A 19,907-nucleotide genomic window follows, 5' to 3' on the forward strand; every position below is an offset into this window, starting at 1 on the left:
ACTTAAGAGTGTGCCCCTGATCTGCTATGACTGGTGTCCTCGTGAAAGAGAAGCCACACAGGCATGCATCCAGGGAGAACTCCAAGTGATGACAAAGGCAGAGATGGGGGTGATACTTCCAGCCAAAGTTTGTAGGCAACATCAAGAATTAGGAGAAAGTATGGAGCAGATTCTTCCCCAGATCCTTCAGAGAGTGCATGGTACTGCAAACACCTTGCTTTGGACTTCTGGCTTCCAGAATGCTAAGACAATAAATTTCTGTTGTTTTAAGCCATCCAGTTTCTGGTCCTTTGTTAAGACATGCTTATGGAATAACTACCTTCAGTCACCACAATTTTCCTTGTGAATCTAGGATTTTCCCACCTAAAACCTGCTAGAGCTAAAGCCAGTCTATCTTATTGGGCCTTCTGGGACGCATGCTCTTCATTAAGTCCCTGCTGAAGCTCTTTTCCCACATCCTTCTCAGCCTCCTTCACTTTTTCCTAATCTTACCTCTCATGGAGACCTGCTGGATTGCAGCATCCCTGGGTTCATTGCCTCTTCTCACTTTATCCATGCTCTGCTGTTATCTCATCCCAATACCAGCTCCATGTCAATCACTCCCCAAACCTCCCAGCCCAACCCTCTCTCCCAAGTTCTAGTTTTTTTGTTTTGTTTTCGCTTTTGTTTTATGTTACCAGGAATTGAACCCAGGGGTGCTTAAACACTGAACCACATCCCAGCCCTTTTTATTATTTATTTTGAGACAGGGTCTCACTAAGTTGCTTAGGGCCTTGCTAAGTTGCTGAGGCTGGCTTTGAACTCGCGATCTTCCTGACGCAGCCTCCCAAGCCCCGTGACCCCCACACACACACACCCCGATCCAAATTCTAGTTTTGAATTTCCAACTGCCTCTTTGGTGTTTCCACCTTGAATTTGTACAAGTATCTCAAATATAAGATGGATGAAATATAAATCAATATCTAGGGCCCTATGTCCCAAATCAATCTCGCTAATCTTAGGAGAAGCTCTGATTGTTATTTAGGTTTACAATGGGAGTCCCTGGTAAAAGAAGATGGTGCCTCCTGCCACAGAACTGTACATTTAGGTGTCCAGCCTGGAACTTGAAGCTGCCGAATGAGATGAGATGGAGCCAAGGGAGCAATGTGCTGTGCTGCTGACCCATGCTAGCAAGATATGATGTGCAACGACCTTCAGACGTCAACTGCTGCAATGTCTCCATGTTCCAGTTCTTGCACAGATTTCTCTTGAGGCCAACCTGGATCTGGAACCATACCAGGTAAGGGAATCTGGGAAACCTTGTACTGGTTTAGCTAAGTTGAGATAATACAAAACCAGGAGAGGAAGAAAAGGCGGTGACTATGAAGTAATACCAAATAAAACACAAGTGTCATCTGGGAGAGTTCTGGATCTAAATGTGACAGCAATTGACAGGAAAGTAAAACTGGGAGGGCCAGGCAAGATGCTTAGGACTCATGAAATGTAACCAGGGTTGAGAAAGGATTCAGCAGAGAGATGAGGTAGGGTGGGCACTGGAGGCTGGAGGGCCACTGGACAGTTTGGGGACAATGAGGAGACTGCCTTGACCAGAGAGCAGGGCTAGCAGCAGAACTGCAAAGGCTATACCATGAGAAACATGTTGCCACTGTAATTTCTGGGTAGCATTGTGAAAAAGAAATTGAAGACAATGAATAGAGTCCATGGGGCTGCTTGAAGGAGAGCAGCAGAAAGTTACTTTCTGAGGAGGGGAAGATAGAAATGAATACAACTGGCCCTCCATGTCTATGGGTTCCATAACTGTGGATTTAACCAACTGCAAATGGAAAATATCCAGGGAAAAAGTGCATCTGAATAAATACAGACTTTTTTCTTGTCATTATTCCCTAAACATTACAGTACAACTATTTCTAGAGCATTTACATTGTATTAGTTACTGTAAGTAATCTAGAGATGATTTAAAGTGTATGGGAGGTTATGCATAGGTTATGTGCAAATGCTAGGTCATTTTATACAATGAATTTGGCCATCTGCAGACTTAAGTATCCATGGGAATCCTGGAACCAATCTTCTGGATACTGAGCCCAAGTGTGTGTGTGTGTGTGTGTGTAGCTCAAGAATAATTCAGATGTGATGCGTTTTTTTTGTTTGTTTTAATTTTGTTTTCTAAATCTCCTGAGGAAATAGGAAATGAAAAATGTTTCCCCTTTGGGTACTGGACTCCAACAAGCTAAGGGAACTAGATGAACAGAGGACAGATACAGAGGAGGTTCATGTTACAAGTGAAGAGAGGTGGAGAGGAGGGAGCCTCCCACGTGGCAGGGCCATGCAGAGCCAACCACACAGCTGTGCATAGGAGCCCACTGGTCAGCACGGCCAAGGGTCACCATCCACAGGGCTATTCCACATTGGGGACATGACACTGGAAGGGGAATTTAGAGCAGGCCAAGTTAGCAACTGGGAGTCACAAAAAATGTGCAAGCAGGGACATTGAAGTAAAAGTAGCAAGAGAATAAATCTCTCCTTGTTAAAGATATCGGGCAGCAGTGAGTGACAAGAATGTGCCACCATATTGTTTTCTCTCTCAACTTCTCTCCCAAGTTCTTCCTGTCATAGTCCACTGACTTTGAGGTACACTGACCCCAAGTAGTCTATGTTCTAGAACCTTTTTCTTTTTACTTATCACAAACATACATTTTATAAAACAATATAGTTTTAAAAATCCACTCCTTCATGTAACAGATTACAGATCTCCATTGAATATCTACTATATGGCCATGCTAAGCACAAAGGATATGACAACAAGCAAGACAGGAGCCTCCACCAGGGGAGGCTACAGATCTGTAGACAAGTTTAGCCATGAGGCCAAACAAGTGTGAAAGCAGGTCCAATTAGAAGGCAGTTCTGTTGTCCCTTCTTGTGTTCTTAAATCTAATTTCTGCGTTCTTATGCCTGCAGCCCCAGAAATTCAAACAGGACACACACATACCACTCTTCGCCCAGGCCTCTCTGGTCACTGTCGGGAAAAAAAAAAAAAAAAATATATATATATATATATATATTTGGGGATAAAATGGTTGTTACCAGGCATAGGGGGACGGGGTAGGAAGCAGGGAATTATTGCTTTATAGGTACATAGTATATAGACGATGATTTTTGTCCATGAATAAACACAGTTTGATAGCTTCCTTTTCAAAAAAAACAAAAACAAAAAAGATGCAAAACTTTTGGGTTCTGTTGCAAAACTATGTGAATACATTTAATACCACTGAACTTCGCACTTCAAAATGGTTAGGAGAGCACATGATTTTCACTAAAAAAAAAAAAAAAGTTTTCTGGCTATTTCATGTGGCACAATGCAGTTTCAATTCAGTAAACTTAAAATTGTCATCCCTAAGTAATACAAAAGACTTCAATATTGTGTCAGAGTTAGACTTCTCCCTCTAGGACTGGGGCCTCTTGTAGTTGCATTACTGTTGAGGAAGAAGAGTGTCGGGTTTCTCTCTCTGCTCTCTTAGTTTTCTTCCTCCATCTTTCTAACAAGGTTTCTGACTCTTTCCAAAGTTAAGGTTGGGGGAAGAGATGGTTACTTGGGGATATGTACCCATTCAGCTCCCCACCCCACCCCCTATTCTTGGTAACCACCATTCTATTCCCAAATAGAATAACCAACTGTCCCATTTTCCTGGGACTATCATAGATTTAGCATGGAAAGTTCCACATCCCAGGACACCCATCAGTCCCAGGCTTGTTGGGGTAATAGATCATCCCAGATGAGGAAATGGGAGCATAGTTATTACTTTACTGATATTTTTTCGGTACTGGAGACTGAACCTAGGGCCTCAAGCAGGCTAGGTAAGCACGGTAGCACTAAGCCACATCTCCAACCCCACATTACTGATTTTGTTGTGGGCTGTAGCATTGGCACCTCTGCATCTGGCAGGTGGTAAAGTTGACCATCTATCTCTTAGGTATACTGTGGGTTCGTTAGAAATACTCCCAATTACCAGGGAAGCCTCAATTGATTGCAGTTTACCTGAGTGGGCAGATACATTTCTATTCTAGCTGGTGACTTGCCACTCCATCACAGCCCTGAGGTCTCTGGTGAGCCACTTCCAGCTTCCTTCTGCTGGGTTCCCCTTTCCCTTGCAGGTGGCTTTCTTGAGCAGGACATACATGAAACCACCTGGCTGAGTTGCTGAGATTTACTTATGATCCATGAGAAGCATTCACCCATCCTTGTAGAAATCCACTGTCACAACAGAGAAGCCAGCCAGGCATGCCTCACTATTTAGATGTCTGGTCACCAGTCCTCTCTCTCCTTTACCTGCTAACTCCTCCTCAATCTTCAGGACTCTGTTCAGGTTTCTTTTCCTCCAGGAAGTACCTAGCTGTCCCTGTCCCTCCTTACATACTCATATAATACTGTGGGTTTACCCAGAATAGCGTTTATCACATGATTATTCAGTTACCTCCTTCTGTGTCTGTCCAAGGCTGGCCTCCATCTGAGCCCCAAAGGTGAGGGCTGCATCTGTCTTGTTCATTGTATTTCTTGCTCTGGGCACAGCACCTAACAGAGTAATTGCTCGGTCAATATTTTCTGGACAAATGAATGGAAAGTAAATGTATACATCACGTGAAAATTAAACTGGACAGAAACGAAGCATGTGATTTAGATGAGAAAAAAAATTTGTGCCTGCTTTTTTCCACATATGCTAATTTAAATTTTAGAACTATTGTTGCTATTTCATATTATGTTGCTGGGTTTCAGTGGTAGACCACGGCAAGTCTCTGTGTAAGCAAAGAATGCTCTCCCGAAAGGTCCTTCTGGTCCTGGGAAGTGATAGTGCACATGCTCTCCCCCTGGCTTCAAGGCTGAATTAAAATGAACTAGCATTGGGAACCTTTTGACAGGAACAATACATCCTGTTCACCAGCCTTTTCATAGCAGGAAATAAAAGATGCCCACCATGTGAAGACTGGAACACAACAGAGAAGGATGTTAGGCAAAATTTCCCACACACACATGTAGGGACACATCATAGTTATTATTATTAAGTCATAGCTAACATTTATAGACCATTTAGCATATGCCAAGTCCCCACACTAAGTACTCTGCATGCATGACTTCAGGTTAGCCCCACAATGTCCATGCAAGGTGAATTCTATTGGGGGATTTGAGACACAGAGAGGTTGTTTACTAATCAGCAACAGAAGTGGAAAGCATGCCATGCAGATTTCATACTTCACTTGATCTTAGCCAAAAGGCAGAGTAGCAATGGCACAGATTTCATATGAAGACTCTACTCTCACCTCCATCTATACTTGGGACTGGATTAGTTCCCAAGGAAACTTAAGTGTAAGTTTTATTTTAACATAAACTATTTCCTTTCAATGGGTATTAAAATAGGTTTAGTAAAAAAAAAAAAAAAAGAACATTTTAAAAATCTATTCTAGATTGAAACTTCAAAGCTATTGAATGTCAAATGTGTTATATATTAAAATGTTTATGTATTATGTATAAAAACACATGATAGAACAATTAAGTGTTTAATGTAGTGGAACAGAAAAGACAAGCAAATAAAAAATACCCTAAAATATCAGCTACTAACCAAATAGATATTAAGTAGTTAAGGATTAATTACTATTTTACTAAGATAAAAAGATACAGCTTTTCCTTAAAATCTACTTGTTCTAGGTAAAAAATACTTTTTAAACATTGATGTTAATAATTTGAACATTATTTAGAACCATTGAAATTTAAATTTTAAATGCAAACATATACATCACTCATTTATACAGTTGCCAATAGACATGATAGAATTCAGTTGATTTGCCTGTGTATTTTTAACAAGATGTCAGGAATTGTTTAAGAATTAAAGATGAATGTGATTTGGTTTCTACCTTCCCAGAGATTCCAGATAGTGGTGGGCACAGAAACCACAAATAATTGTGAAATGAGACAAATCAAATCATAGAAGTCCAACGTACAGTGAAAGAAGGCAAATGGAAATTCTATTTAGTACACATATTTGTTAAAGCAATAAGGAACCAAAAAATTAGTTGCCTTCAATTTTTATAAAACTTATTTCTTACATTCAAGTGAACGTTTTTCTGTCCAATCTAATTCCCTTCAGATCCTGATTCTCTTTAATTTAGAGCTATCTTAAAATGATTTTTCTTTTCAGAAGCACAGAATTTTTGCTATTACCCTACCCCTGACTTTCATGGAAACATGGGACATTTTAGCTTTTATGTTTCTTTTAAATTTTTTTTGTAGTTGTAGATGGACAGAATGTCTTTATTTGTTTATTTTTATATGGTGCTTAGGATTGAACCCAGTGCCTCAAGCATGCTAGGCAAGTGCTCTGCCACTGAGCTACAGTCCCCACCCAGCTTTTATGATTTAACATACAAAATAATATAAAACATGAAATTTTGAAACATAAAATGCCTTTGAACTTAAATTTTAAAGGTATAAGTGCTCTATTCTCACAAATGCAAAACTAGGTTTAAATTTTTAATGAAAATTTGATAATTTTATATTTCTATAAACACACCAAAAATGATAATCTGGAAACATTATATTTACATTTAGGAAAATTTCATGTAAGCTTTCGAGACCCATGCCTGCCTCTTTACAAATATGCTAATATCCAAAAATCCATATAAATAAACTTATCTCTGAGCATATCTTGCCATGAAAATATTACCTGTAGCCAGAAATTCTAGAATGTCAAATTCTTCAGGACAAACAATCCAGTTTCTTCAATAAAAATGCAAGAAAGAGAGGAAGAGAACTGGGAAAACCTAAAAGAGACACAGACAACCATAGCAACCAAACAGTGTGATCCTTACTTCCATCTCCAGCACCACGAAAAAACAAAACCATTTCACTTGCTTTCTAATTCAAACTAACTGACTTTAGAAAAAAATTTTGAGTCAATTGAGGATATTGATACTATTAAATTAAATTAATTGATGCTATTAATGAAATATTTAGGTGTGATCATGGTAATGTAGTTAAATTAATGGAATTTTATCTTTTAGAGAAATATTTTTAAAGTATTTATGAATGAAATGACAGAATATCTATTCAAAATAATTCAGTGGGAAGAAGACTTAGATGGTAAAGATAAAACAAGGTTGGCCCAGTCAAAAGGTTAATCACAACATAATGTAATGTATTATAATACAATATAATTATAACAGAAATTAATTACACTAATTTTTTTAAAAACTACAGAAAAAAGTGCTTGAAATGTAGTACAATATATCTTATTCAACAAATATTTTGGATGACAATATCAGTCACCTTAATTTTAGAAACTGTGAATGATAAATATGGCTTCAAATATAGTCACAGCTTACATAGTAAAATCACTGTATCTGAAGAAAAGGAAATTTGTATGCTTCTTATTACCTCATTGTTCTCCTTTTCTCAATTTGAGAATAGAAACTGCTTCACTGGATAAATCATAACTATCCCCAAATATTCTTCATTTCTGATTTCAATAAACATTCCAGCATTCTAAGTACAAATAAGAAATTAAGTTGAATTCAGGTAAACTTTGTGTTAAGGTAATTGAGCAACAGGAAACTGAGACTTAACTGAATCTCATACTGATTCTCAAATCCTTTATCTTTTTCTACCTCTACTTTTTCTTCTGGGAGAACAAATTTTGGCACAAATAGTTATCACCTATATCAGTTCTTTACAGTTAGCAGTGTATATAGAGTTAATGAACTCTTAAAGCCCATTTAAATAATTTTGGTACTGATATGAAAAAAGGCTATTAAGACTAAACTACTTTTGTAGAAATTACAGGGAAGGTGACATTAACAATTACAGTAAGATTACTGTTTAAACTGTAATCAGATGTTAACATGGAAGGAAAATTGTGACCATTTTCCCCAAATGCTGTGGAGAATAAGAACCATGAATCTCCCACACTTCCAATAAAATGTGTAAAAGGCGCACAGTCTTAAAAGCCACCATTTGTTTGATCTCCTTGCCAGCCTTGTTAGTTTTTTAACGCCGTTGTGATTCCATTGTTTTTCTTCTCATTTCTGCCGTTTTAGATTTTACCGTCTATTGTTCAATCCAAGTCAAAATGAAAGGGGCAGGAATGTCTGGCATAGGTAGTCTAGGGATGAAAGAGTCTCCTCAATCATTAGCTCGTGGAATAAGTGGCACGTGGAATGTTACCGCCACTGGCTGCAGATGGCACCTGCGCGGGGCACGCTGGCCACGGACAGGCACCTTGTATCACAACCCTCTGCCAACAGGAAGATCCCAGCCCTTGAGAATCCCCAGACGTTCTCTTTTCTTTTCTTCCGAAGCCCCCACCTCCACTTCCACTCCAGCGACCCAGACCTAGTGAATTAAGTACTAGTCCTTCCTCCAGTTCGGCAGCTCCGAAACCTCTCGCCTTTGGTCCCTCGCCCCAGATCTGTGCCACCTAACTCCTTGGGCACATTTCTCGCCTATTGGATGCGTAAGTCTTGACCTTCAGAGCCAAGATTGCTGAGAGGAGCAATGAGGGGCAGTGCTGGGCAAGGAATTGCCACCTCTATTGCCGACGGGGTGGCGGGGAGGAGGCCTGCGGAATGGGTGGCAGGAAAAGGATTTGCAGTATGACCTTCCTCGACTTGGAGGGGTGCCTGGGTCCTTAGGGACCACCTGAGGTGAGGCAACGAAAATCACACCAGGAAGGAAAAGCTCACAGGATATCCTTCTGATTCCTCCCAGAATATCTTCTGTTGAATGCTTTAGTTTCGCATGGGCCGGGGCGTGACCTAGCGAACTTCTGACCTTGACCTTCGCACTGCTCCATGGAGGTTCTTTCCTCTGAAGACTAAGAAGAGAGCCCAGGCGCCAAGCTTAAGGAAGCGACGGCACGCAAGTCATTTAGCGCCTCCGTTCTACAGGAGAGAAATGCTCTTCCTGGCATGCGGGGGACAGTGGGCTAGAGGCTAGGAGAAAGATCGTGGCGCCCCAGCCCTTGTGGGTCTTTGGCCTTAAGGACCCGCGGAAGTCCCAGGCAAGAGAAGGTCATGGGTGCGGGTGGGTTTAGAGGTTCAGAAAGTAGATAGGTCCCAGTGCTACCCCCTGAGACTTCTCAGGTGACTTAAATTCTCCGAGTTGCCAGTCTGCAAAATGTGGGGGAGGAGGAGGGTCTAGGGTCTTCCTCACTGAGTATTGGGACTGTTAAAGGAAACCAGAGCCTGGCAGACAAGGAGCAGGGGGTGACCGTTAGCCACTAATAATAATCGTGCTCTTACTAGCGGGCAGGACGGGAGTGAGCAGGGTGGGAAGAGTACCTTCACCAAATTTTCCTCCTGCCCTCTCCCCAGCCACTGTGCCGCCCAGTCCCCTGATCTTCGCTCCCGCCCTTGGGCTCCTTTCCTTCAACAGCTCCCAGCGCATCCAGCAGCCTGTCCTCAAAAAGTTGGGTCCGAGGGTCTTCTTCGACCCTCGACTCCTAGCAAAACTCGAAAGCGACGTGGTTTTTACCCCCAACGATATAAGTCACCCCTGAGAGCCTCAAGCACCTGGCCTATCCAGGTTCTATCCAGAACTGTGACCTACAGCTGTGCGCGCTCCGGCCGGAAGGAGGTTGGCCGAGGTCTGGTCACCAAGCCAAGCGCGACGTTGCCTCTGCACATTTTCGCCACCGACCGGCCGCCCGCGCCCCGGGGACTGCAGCACCTCCACAAGGCCGGACTAGCACTAAGACCTCGGCGGCAACTGGCGTTCTTGACGGGTTCATATTACCCACTGCACCAGGCGATCATCCGCTTTGTTACCCGGCGGCCCTCCTGGCGCTGTTCCGGTGCTCCCGGCTCTGGGAGTAGGTTTGTTAACTGAATACAGGTACAAAGGTAGGCTTGGGGACAAAGAGGAATTGAACTATGAGCTGGTGACAACATGGAATGAAATGAGTCCCTTCTACTCTTGGTTTTTTACAAATTCTCAGACTTCCCCCAGACCTGCCAGATTTGCTAAAAGGGATCTATTTCGTACAGTGATCCTGCTGTGCGGGAGAAGACTGCTCGTGCTAAACGGAGAGAATTGGAAACTACCGAGCATGGGACTTGGGGACTTTCCAGACCATTGTGTGAAGCGCAGGAACTTAGAGTGGGTATGGCAGGTAGGGCATGTCAAAGATCCAAATAATGGAGTGTACATGAGAAGTCAAAGTTTAAAAATCAGACAGTTAAATGACTGTAAAAATGTGCGTCCACGTCTTCCCTCCCTCCTGAAATTCTCATTTCATAACTAGGGCTGGGGAGTGGATGGGTGAACATTCACAGAATGACTTTCCTCAAAGACCCGTGGAATATAATTCTCATGAAACTTGAACCCTGCTCAGAACGGGATCAAAACGACCTATCTCTAGAAATTAGCTTTTTTTTTCAGGCAGTATTTGTCGATGGACGTTCTTGTCCTCCTCCCTTCCCCCACTCAGTCACCCGAAGCCTAGCAATGGTTGCAAATCTTTTCAGAAGCTTTTGTTGTTTTAAGAAAAAGCTTTGAAAATTTTAGTGTTTGGTACGTGTGTATCCTTTTTTCCCTGCATAAATGTCCACTCCCTTGAATTTGACCTCAAAGCATGCTCCAGCTTAAGAAAGTCAACGTCTTAAAAAAAAAAAAAAGGAAAATAAATGGATAATACATTTACATTTCCTCCAATTTTTTTTCTTCTAGAGGGTTCAAAAATACCAAATCTCCTATTTTAAAGGCAAGACGTTTTCAACCTTGAATATTCAAAAAATTTAAAAGCCATATTAAACATCAGTTGTTTCTTATATTCATAAATGAATACAAATCCTAAAAACAAGTTGTTTAATTGCAGGGAAAGAACATAAGTTTTAAAAGAAGTTCCATTTAGAAAGCAAATAATGAGACACTGGTAGAATATAAACGATGTACTGTTCGGATTTATAATTTTATTTAATTTGTAGAGTTAGGCTTCATTTTAACATCCCCCCATGGAATATGGCACATCAAACAAACATAAGACATAAACGTTCTGAAATTGAAATTCCATTGTATTAGGTATAGATTTCAGGAGGACACAGAGAGCATAAGCATTTTGCACTAATCTTGAGCATACTTGCAGTTCTTAGGCAACAAAGAAGGAGAAACATGGTTTACATTGGAGACTACTTTCTTCGTTTTTCTTTCAACACCATAGCGAAAGTATCCCATTCTTGTTCACAGTTCCTCAGAAAATGTGCAAACTGGAAAAACTGTGCAACTGGAGGCAGAAAAAGAAAAGACGAGACTTGATTCCCCCGAAGTTTACAACGTTCAGGTTATCTTTAAGAAAACCGAATACAACTGTTCCTTTGTAATTTACAACGAATAGAAATTAGTGACTGCTAGGCTGTGGGATTTAGATGCACACTCTTAAGCCGCTAGAGGCAAGGGAGCAGAGCAGCGGGTGGTCCGGCTGTGACACTGGCTCCAGGTGTGCCTGGCGAGAACGGCCAGAAGGCAGGATGTCCTTACCAATCAAAAGGCCGGTGAAGTCCCCTCTCCACTGGAAGAGGCGGCCAGCGAAGCTGATCTAGAGCCCTCTGCTGCGGGCTGGTACCTTAGCAGCGCGGCTACAGCTGTCAAGTGCCGGCCCAGCATCGTGCCTTTGCTGGGAGTGCAGCTGCTGGCACAGTCCTGCTGCTGCTGCGGCTGCTGCTGTTGCTGCAAAATTGTCCGAGCGGCGGCGGACACGTTCAGCAAAGGGGCCTGGGGGTGCAACAGGCACGACGGGTGCTGGAGCAGGTGGCAGTAGCTCCATGGGGTCGGGGGAACACTCTGCGCTGCCCTTCTTCCCTCTCCGCTGACCCCTTGCATAATACTCTCAATGCTGAAGGAGGTGCGCCCACCTCCAGGTCGCGACACCGGGCCCTTGTCCTCCTCCCAAGGATGGGAGCCCAACGAGGGCTGCAGCGACCGGAGGGTGCTAGGGATTGCCAAGTCCGCGCCTTCCGCATTCCTGGGCACTTCAGCATGGGATGGGGCTGAGAGCAGCAGGTAGCGTAGTGGATGCGGGTGCAGCAGCGCACACTGGCGGCTCCCTGGTGTGGTGGTGGGATAGGCCCCTGGGACAGGCTGCGACGGCACCGGGGACCCGAGCAGGAGGCCTGGGTGGGGACCATGCAGGTTGGCGGGCGCCGCGGGCAGTGGGAAAGGGTGGTGCAGGTGACCGCCCTGGGACGGGTGGTGGCGCTTGAAACGCTTCCTTCGTCGAAGGAAGCTACCGTTGTCGAACATGTCCTGGGAGGCGGGATCCAGGCTCCAGTAGTTACCCTTACCTGGGTGGCCCGGCTCGCGGGGGATCTTGACGAAGCAGTCGTTGAGTGAGAGGTTGTGACGAATGCTGTTTTGCCATGCAGGAAACTTGCGGCGGTAGTAGGGGAAGCGGCCGCTGATGAAGGCGCAGATACCGCTGAGCGTGAGGCGCTTGTGCGGGCTCTGCAGGATGGCCATGGTGATGAGCGCGATATACGAGTAGGGGGGCTTGGTCGGCTGCGGGGCGTCCCCAGAGGTCGCCGTGGACCTCGTCTGCGCCCTGAACTTGCTGCCAAACTCCGAAGAGTCGCTCTGGCCACAGCCGCCCTCGTTGCGCTCTCTGGCAAGTGAACTCGCAGCGGGCCGCGCCCCCTGAGACCTGGGCTGCTCTAGGTGCATCTGGCTCCCCTCCGCCTCCTGGTATTCCTCTTCCTCCTCCTCTTCACCTTCCTCCTCTCCCAGGACATCGATCTCACCATCTTCTCCATCTGACCTTCGGAGGCTGGGCTGAAGTGTGAAGCGACTGCGCTTGGTTCTTGGTAAGTTCATGGAAGAGCAGGTATTGCAGACGCAGGGAAGGTGACGGCTACTCACCTGGCTTGGAGTGGATTGCCTAAGATGAGTGTTCCAAGAAGTCGAAACGCTAGTACCTTTTTAGGCTTCGATTTTGTTTGTTCTTTCCAACACCGTATCCGGCAAAGATGCACTTTGCCTTTTATTAAAGCTGTGTGCTGGACCCCCTCTTTATAACCTTTCCCTACCTCAGAGCGGTGCCACTTCCCCTGACGCAGTCCAATGAAGAGGGTCCGCTGTGCAAACATTACACAAGGGAAGAGCCCTCAGTCCCCTCCTCCTTACAGCCACCCCCCATCAAGAATATGTTGGCTTTTAGAGTTTAACTAGCCCACTGGCCCTGGCGTTGCCTGGTTTGTGTGAATACGCTTTTAAAGCTGCGCAAATAAAACTGAAGAAAATATGGTACTCAGCGACAGACAATCTCTGGCTACCTTGACATTCAGAACTTCCTGCAGACAACAGCATTTGGCAGTGGGATGGGGCACTAAAATGTATGTGATGTTAAAGTATCAGTAAAAGGATTTTGGGGCGGGGGGTGTTTCTAAGATGGCTAATCACCCATTTTAGTCCTCATCCAGAATGGTGGCCTGAATTATTTTTAAGTAGTGACTATATGACCTAGTCCAAGAAGTCTCTCATTGTCCTTCCCACCTTCCACACAAGTTCCCAAAATGCTCTCCTGACAAAAAAAATACAAAAGTAAGACTGAAATATCAGAGCACTAAATTGTGGAAATTCAGGGTGAAGGCAGATTGATTAAATAGGATTCCCCTGCCCCCTAGCAATGATTCTCTAACTTCTTTGAACATTTGGCCACAGTAAGAAATGTGTTTGATACCATATCTTGCACATACAAATAAGCATGCCTAGAATGGGTTTCTCAAAACAACATACTTATGCTGCAATGATTCCTGATTTTTTTCTTTTTAATGGTTATGATCAATTAAATTGGATTCACAACATTAAAGTGGTCCCGCGAACAAAGAGACCACCCCCTATGAGTGTCATTCTCTTTCTCTCCTTCTTCCAGTCCTTCTAGCTTTTCAAAAACACAAAGCATTTGTTGTACAGGAGTGGGAATTCAACAGGAGTGGGAATGATAACAGCTATTTAACTGACTCACCTGGGATCCTTGGAATTAACAAGACTTTTGGATTGGCTTCATTTTACTATATAAATAGGGTTCTTATGATAAAATACTAAGTCACACACATATTCATAACACCCACCTACTTGTGAAAAAAGTTGAGGTGGGATCTGATAGAATAGCATAAAAGGAGGACCCATTCCTTGGTCTCACCTTGGTCTTGTCATTCAGGACTGAACCTTGGCTGGAGTGGGATCCAACACGGTAGCACACTAAGGTTTCAAAATGACTTCCATCTTGACTTACACTTTAAAAAACCTTCCCAGCACATCAAAATGGGCCCTCAAATTTTCTGTAAGACCTCTGAGCTGTTCCTCCAGCTATTAGCTGCTCCAGCTGCCCAGACCAAATCAAAGACCTTAGCCAAACCTAATACAAGGAATATCATGGTGGTGGATGGTGTTCACATTCCATTTTTGCTGTCAGGCACTTCATATAAAGACCTGAAGCCACATGATTTGGCTAGAGCAGCACTTTTGGGTTTATTGCAACAGACCAGTGTCCCAAAAAACGTTATTGATTATATCATCTTTGGTATAGTTATTCAGGAAGTGAAAAAAGCAATGTGGCCAAAGAGGTTGCCTTTGGAGCTGGCTTTTCTGACAAGACTCCTGGTCACACTGTCCCCATGGCTTGCATCTCTTCAAACCAAGTCATGACCACAGCTGTTGGCCTGATTGTTTCTGGCCAGTATGATGTGGTCGTGGCTGGTGGTGTTGAGTTAATGTCTGACATCCCTATTCATCATTCAAGGAAAATGAGGAAAATGATGCTCGATCTTAATAAAGCCAAGACAATGGGCCAATGACTGTCTTTGCTCTCTAAATTCAGATTGAATTTCCTATCACCTGAGCTCCCTGCAGTGGCTGAGTTCTCCACCAGTGAGACCATGGACCATCTTGCAGATCGACTGGCGCTGCCTTTGCTGTTTCTCCATTAGAACAGGATGAATTTGCCCTGCGCTCTCACAGTCTCACCAAGAAGGCACAGGATGAAGGACTCCTGTCTGATGTTATTCCCTTCAAAGTACCAGGAAAGGAGACAGTTACCAAAGACAATGGCATCCATCCTTCTTCACTGGAGCAGATGGCCAAACTGAAACCTGCATTCAAGCCCTATGGCACAGTGACAGCTGCAAATTCTTCTTTCCTGACTGATGGAGCTTCTGCAATGCCGATTATGGCAGAGAACAAAGCTCTGGCCTTGGGTTATAAACCAAAGGCATATTTAAGGGATTTTGTGTATGTGTCCTAGGATCCAAAAGATCAGCTTTTACTGGGACCAACATATGCAACACCAAAAGCTCTGGAAAAGGCAGGATTAACCATGAATGATATTGATGTTTTTGAATTTTATGAAGCTTTCTCAGGTCAGATTTTGGCCAATTTTAAAGACATGGATTCTGATTGGTTTGCACAAAACTGCATGGGCAGGAAAACCAAGGTTGGATTACTTCCTTTGGGGAAGTTTAATATCTGGGGTGAATCACTGTCCCTGGGACACCCATTTGGAGCCACTGGCTGTTGGTTGGTCATGGCAGCTGCCAACAGATTACGGAAGGATGGAGGCCATAAGTATGGCTTAGTGGCTGCCTGTGTGGCTGGATGTCAGGGTCATGCTATGATAGTGGAAGCTCATCCAAAGTGATGGATGCTGAGGAGGAGACTTGCACTGGGCAATGCCATTTCAATGCATTACTAAGCGATACCTGTAGTTCCTAGTTCCTCTTAGGGAAACATCTGTGGCCTTGTTAAAATACTTTGCAATTAAGCCTTGCCAGTGTTCTGAGGTTTTTCAATAATAATAGCTTACTGTTCTTTCAGGGATTTCTAAGTTACCACAATATCACACAAATATGTTTAAACAGTTTTTTTTGAAATCTCTGTTGTCATGAATTACTAAATGAGTGGTTGCAGTTTGGAAAAGAGGTTAGCTGAGATTTGGAATCATCTTCGCAACATCTGCAAATTATACTTCTTCCTATCTGTGTCCTAAAGATAAGTATTTTCTCTAAAATACAAACCAATGTGCCTAAATTAATTAATTATGAAAAATAGTTCACTACCTAAACATCACTGAACACCTTTAAAGTAAATGTTGAGATACATAAATACCATGTTGGTCAGCCTCAATAAAGTATAGAGTATTGGGGGGAAAAAAAGAAATATCATAAAAGAATGTCTTAGTGTTATGCCATTGATTTCATGTAATAGATCTTCAATTAGTGTTTGTAAAATTTTGGTGAATTTTCAGAGAGAAATCAGATGATAACTACAAGGGCAAAATATTATCAGGATTAAAAGTAATTTAGAGTAGCTAGTACTTTCCAGACAAAATTTGACAACATCTTCCTTTTAAGTCTGTTGTCTTACCCTTTATTGCTGAGGTTTTTACTCTCTAAGGCTCTCTGGTTAGGTGCAGCTTGAAGGAGGACAAATAACAGAAGGGTTGTGCCTAACAAATTTGTGTCTGAATCCCAAATTTACCAATGACTATTTGTGTGATCTTATAAATTAAGCTTCTGGAGGGCCAGGACAGGATTTTCCCCTCAAGCCTCTGCTAAAGAGGTACATTTTTCCCCATCAGCAAAAGAATCAGATTACCTGGGAAAGGGAGTATTGTTAGTTTTCCTAAAGTCAACTTCTATGGGGATTTGGGTTATTTACAAATGAAAGGATGTAAGTATTCCTCAAAATCCCACATTGATGGGTGTGTCAAAGGGGCACTAGAAAAAGAGTTCCCTGCAGCCAAAGCTGGGGCAATTTAAGCAACAAAATAAAACAGTACTGGATTATAACAACGTATAAAATACATGTGTCCATATTGATAAAAATAAATGATTGTGTAAATTAATAAATGGGGGAAAGAGAAATCTCCCTTGCAGAAGAATTCCAAATAAATTACGTAGATACTCTGCCCATAAGGAGGTAGAACATAATTCTCCACTAATTGTTATTTACTTTCAGGCTACAGTATGAAAGAGGGAAAAGAATAACCCTTTCCAGTGGAGAAACTTAATAAAACTTCAGCAAAGTGATCAAAGCCAACATCAATTGTCTAGATCATGCTGATAGTACGTACCCATGAGATGATGTGATGAAAATGGCACTCTGGTCTTTGTTCCCCAAATCCTAGTCTAACCATAAGAAAAACATCAAAGTCCAATAGAAGAGCATCTTGTATACCTGATGAGTATTCCTCAAAACTGTCAAGCTCATCAAAACAAGGGAAGTCTAAGAAATTATCAGTCCAGAGGAGTTGCATTACTACTAAACGTAATGTACTATCCTGGATGGGATTCTCAAACAGAAAAAAGGTAAAAAACAGGGTTACAAAATAATGTGAACTTTAGCTAATAATAATAAGTCAATATTAATGCACTAATTGTAACAAATGTACCATACATTGCAAGATAGTGTGTGCATAGGGGGAAACTACTACCTGCTCAATCTGCTGTAAATCTAAAACTTTCCTCTAAAAATCCATTCTATTAATTTAAAAAATTAAACATGGAGAATAAAAAGATCTAAGAGTCAAAAAATGGAAATTTAATTTCCATCAGCTGATGATTAGATAAACTAAATATGATATATCCATACAATGGATATTATTCAGTAATAAAAAGAAATGAAGTACTGACACATATTACAACATAGATGAATCCTGAAAACATGCTAAGTGAAAGGAAGCTAAATAGGCAAATCTAAAAACCAAAAAGATTTGTGTTGACTGGGGTAGGAGACAATGGAAAGTAACTGCTAAAGACTATAGAATTTCTTTTAGGGGTGATGAAAATGTTCTGGAATTAAATATTGGTAATAGTTATCTAACTGTGGGTATACTAAAAACTATGAAATTTATACTTTAAATGTGTCAATTTTATGGCATATCAATTATATGTAAATAAAGTCATCTCCAATATCAAATGTTAAAACAAAGAGCTATAGCAATGAAAATAATTGTATGCTTTGGGAAAAGTTAATAATGGCACATCACTCTGAACAAGGAAAAAAAAAAAAAAAAAGAAAAGGAATTCCTAATGTCCCACTCCATCAATTTCATAGTGTTGCCTTAAGAATGAAGTCTTAGTGTACACACCTATAATCCCATCTACTCAAGAGGCTGAGGCACGAGGACTGCCAACAGTTAGAGTCAGTCTGGACTACTTGGTGAGACCCTATCTCAAAATAAAAATGAAGAGGGCTGGGGATGTCACTCTGTATAGAGTATTCCTGGGCTAGATCCCCAGTACCATTTAAAAGGAAAAAAAAAAAGAAACAAGTTTTACTTTGTAGCTTCTGCAACATCTAACTTAGGGCCTACTTACTGGGCACTCAAGTGTTCCGTGATTGTTTTGTTTTAATTTTGTTTTGCCAGAACAAACATTCTAGTTTGAAAAACAAACCTTTCTAATCTAATCTTCAGGAAAGATGATGATGTCTGGTTTTTCTCCATTCCACTCTATAAAAATTAAAGGTAATTTGGTTGTCACAGAGTTAAAAGGTAAAATTGATTCTAATATTATGACTCATTCTGAGAAAATAATTCTAATATATCTTTATTTCTCATCCAAATAGGGTGAGTTGTCAGATAGTCAAAAGCAAAATTCGCTTCTTTCTATATCATCCCCACTAATATAAGGCATTTCTGGAAGAGGGAAAATCTAAAAATATAGTTTTCGCACCTACCAGTAATCCAAGGGAAATAATTATTCAATCAGCAACCAAGTCCATAATGTTCCAAAGTATTGTAAATCATTAATTTAAAAAAAAAATCATTGGTTTTTGCTTTATTTTGTTGATAATTGCTTTTAACATTCACAATCTAGGAATTAAGAGCTCTAAAAGAAAGATATTTTTGTTTATCCTAATTTCTACCCACAAGTCTAAAAGAAGACTAAATTTCTCTTTATTTTTAGAATTTTATTTATTTATGTATTTGATGCTGGGGAGTGAACCCAGAACTTTGGTCAAGTTAAACAAGTGTTCTACCACTGAGCTACATTCCCATGCCAAAGGATGCTTTTTTATGTGGTGCTGGGAATCCAACCCAGGGCCATGCAAACGACAGGCACTCTACCATTGAGCTATATCCACATCCCCCAAGACGACTTTTTAAATCAAAATACTATAATTTGAATTGAAGTAAACCACCAAAACCTACAAACGAAAATAATTCTAGGTAGCAAGAAGGGAAGGTGATAAAAAGATCCCCCTCCCCCGCCGAGTCTGCTTAGGAGTCTAATAAAATGAAAAAGCTATCTTTCTGACTCACACATTATTGGTAGTCACTGAGACACAGAAATCTGAAAGGCTGTTTTTACCAAGCTGATCTCTCAATCATCTGGTCCACCCTCAGACCTTGTGCTGATACCTCCAACAGCTCTCATAAACTCAGTACCAATTTTCTTGCCTCTTTAACTGGAAAAGATCTTCAAAAGAAACATTTAAGATTTGCAGAAGCCTGAATTGCATATGCCAAGTCCCACAGAAAGGGGAATTCACATTTGTTGAGACTCTAATCAGGGTGTTTTAAATTTGAATCCCTGGAACAATCCAGAGAGAGTTGCCTTGTTATATCCATTTTCTGTAGGAGGACGCAGAGGCTCAGAGAGATGTAGCAATTTATCCTGTATCTCACAGTGAACTATAAAGCTTTAGATGAACCATGTCTAAACTGTGATAATGATCATCATCATACTATCCTGCAGATCTTCTATAGCAAAGAGAAAGGTCTACATTATTATTACTGCTTTAACAAACCTCTACAGTATATCTTTATCAAGTTCCCAAGTGCCCTGAAAGTAGATCAAACTACAGCTGATAATTGGAAAATACTTCATTTTGGGAAAAATAATGAAGACTATATCCTCAAGGAGTAAATGCAACA

At 41.7% G+C, this 19,907-nt stretch overlaps 1 protein-coding gene and 1 pseudogene across 2 annotated transcripts; one reads left to right on the forward strand and one right to left on the reverse strand.

Annotated features, from left to right (window-relative positions):
* Positions 1–10,967: 10,967 nt before the first annotated feature.
* LOC306644837 (forkhead box protein D4-like 1) lies at positions 10,968–13,643 on the reverse strand. Its single transcript, XM_079112115.1, has one exon. It carries the CDS (start codon positions 12,842–12,844, stop codon positions 11,519–11,521), a length of 1,326 nt encoding a protein of 441 aa, XP_078968241.1. The 5' UTR covers positions 12,845–13,643; the 3' UTR covers positions 10,968–11,518.
* A 520-nt stretch (positions 13,644–14,163) lies between these two features.
* Positions 14,164–16,165, forward strand: LOC306645599 (trifunctional enzyme subunit beta, mitochondrial-like; annotated as a pseudogene). Its single transcript has one exon. The product of its transcript is annotated as a trifunctional enzyme subunit beta, mitochondrial-like (transcript).
* The last annotated feature ends 3,742 nt before the right edge of the window (positions 16,166–19,907 follow it).

This window comes from Sciurus vulgaris (genome assembly GCF_902686455.1).
Source record: "Sciurus vulgaris genome assembly, chromosome: 15".
In the NCBI taxonomy this organism is placed as follows: domain Eukaryota; kingdom Metazoa; phylum Chordata; class Mammalia; order Rodentia; family Sciuridae; genus Sciurus; species Sciurus vulgaris.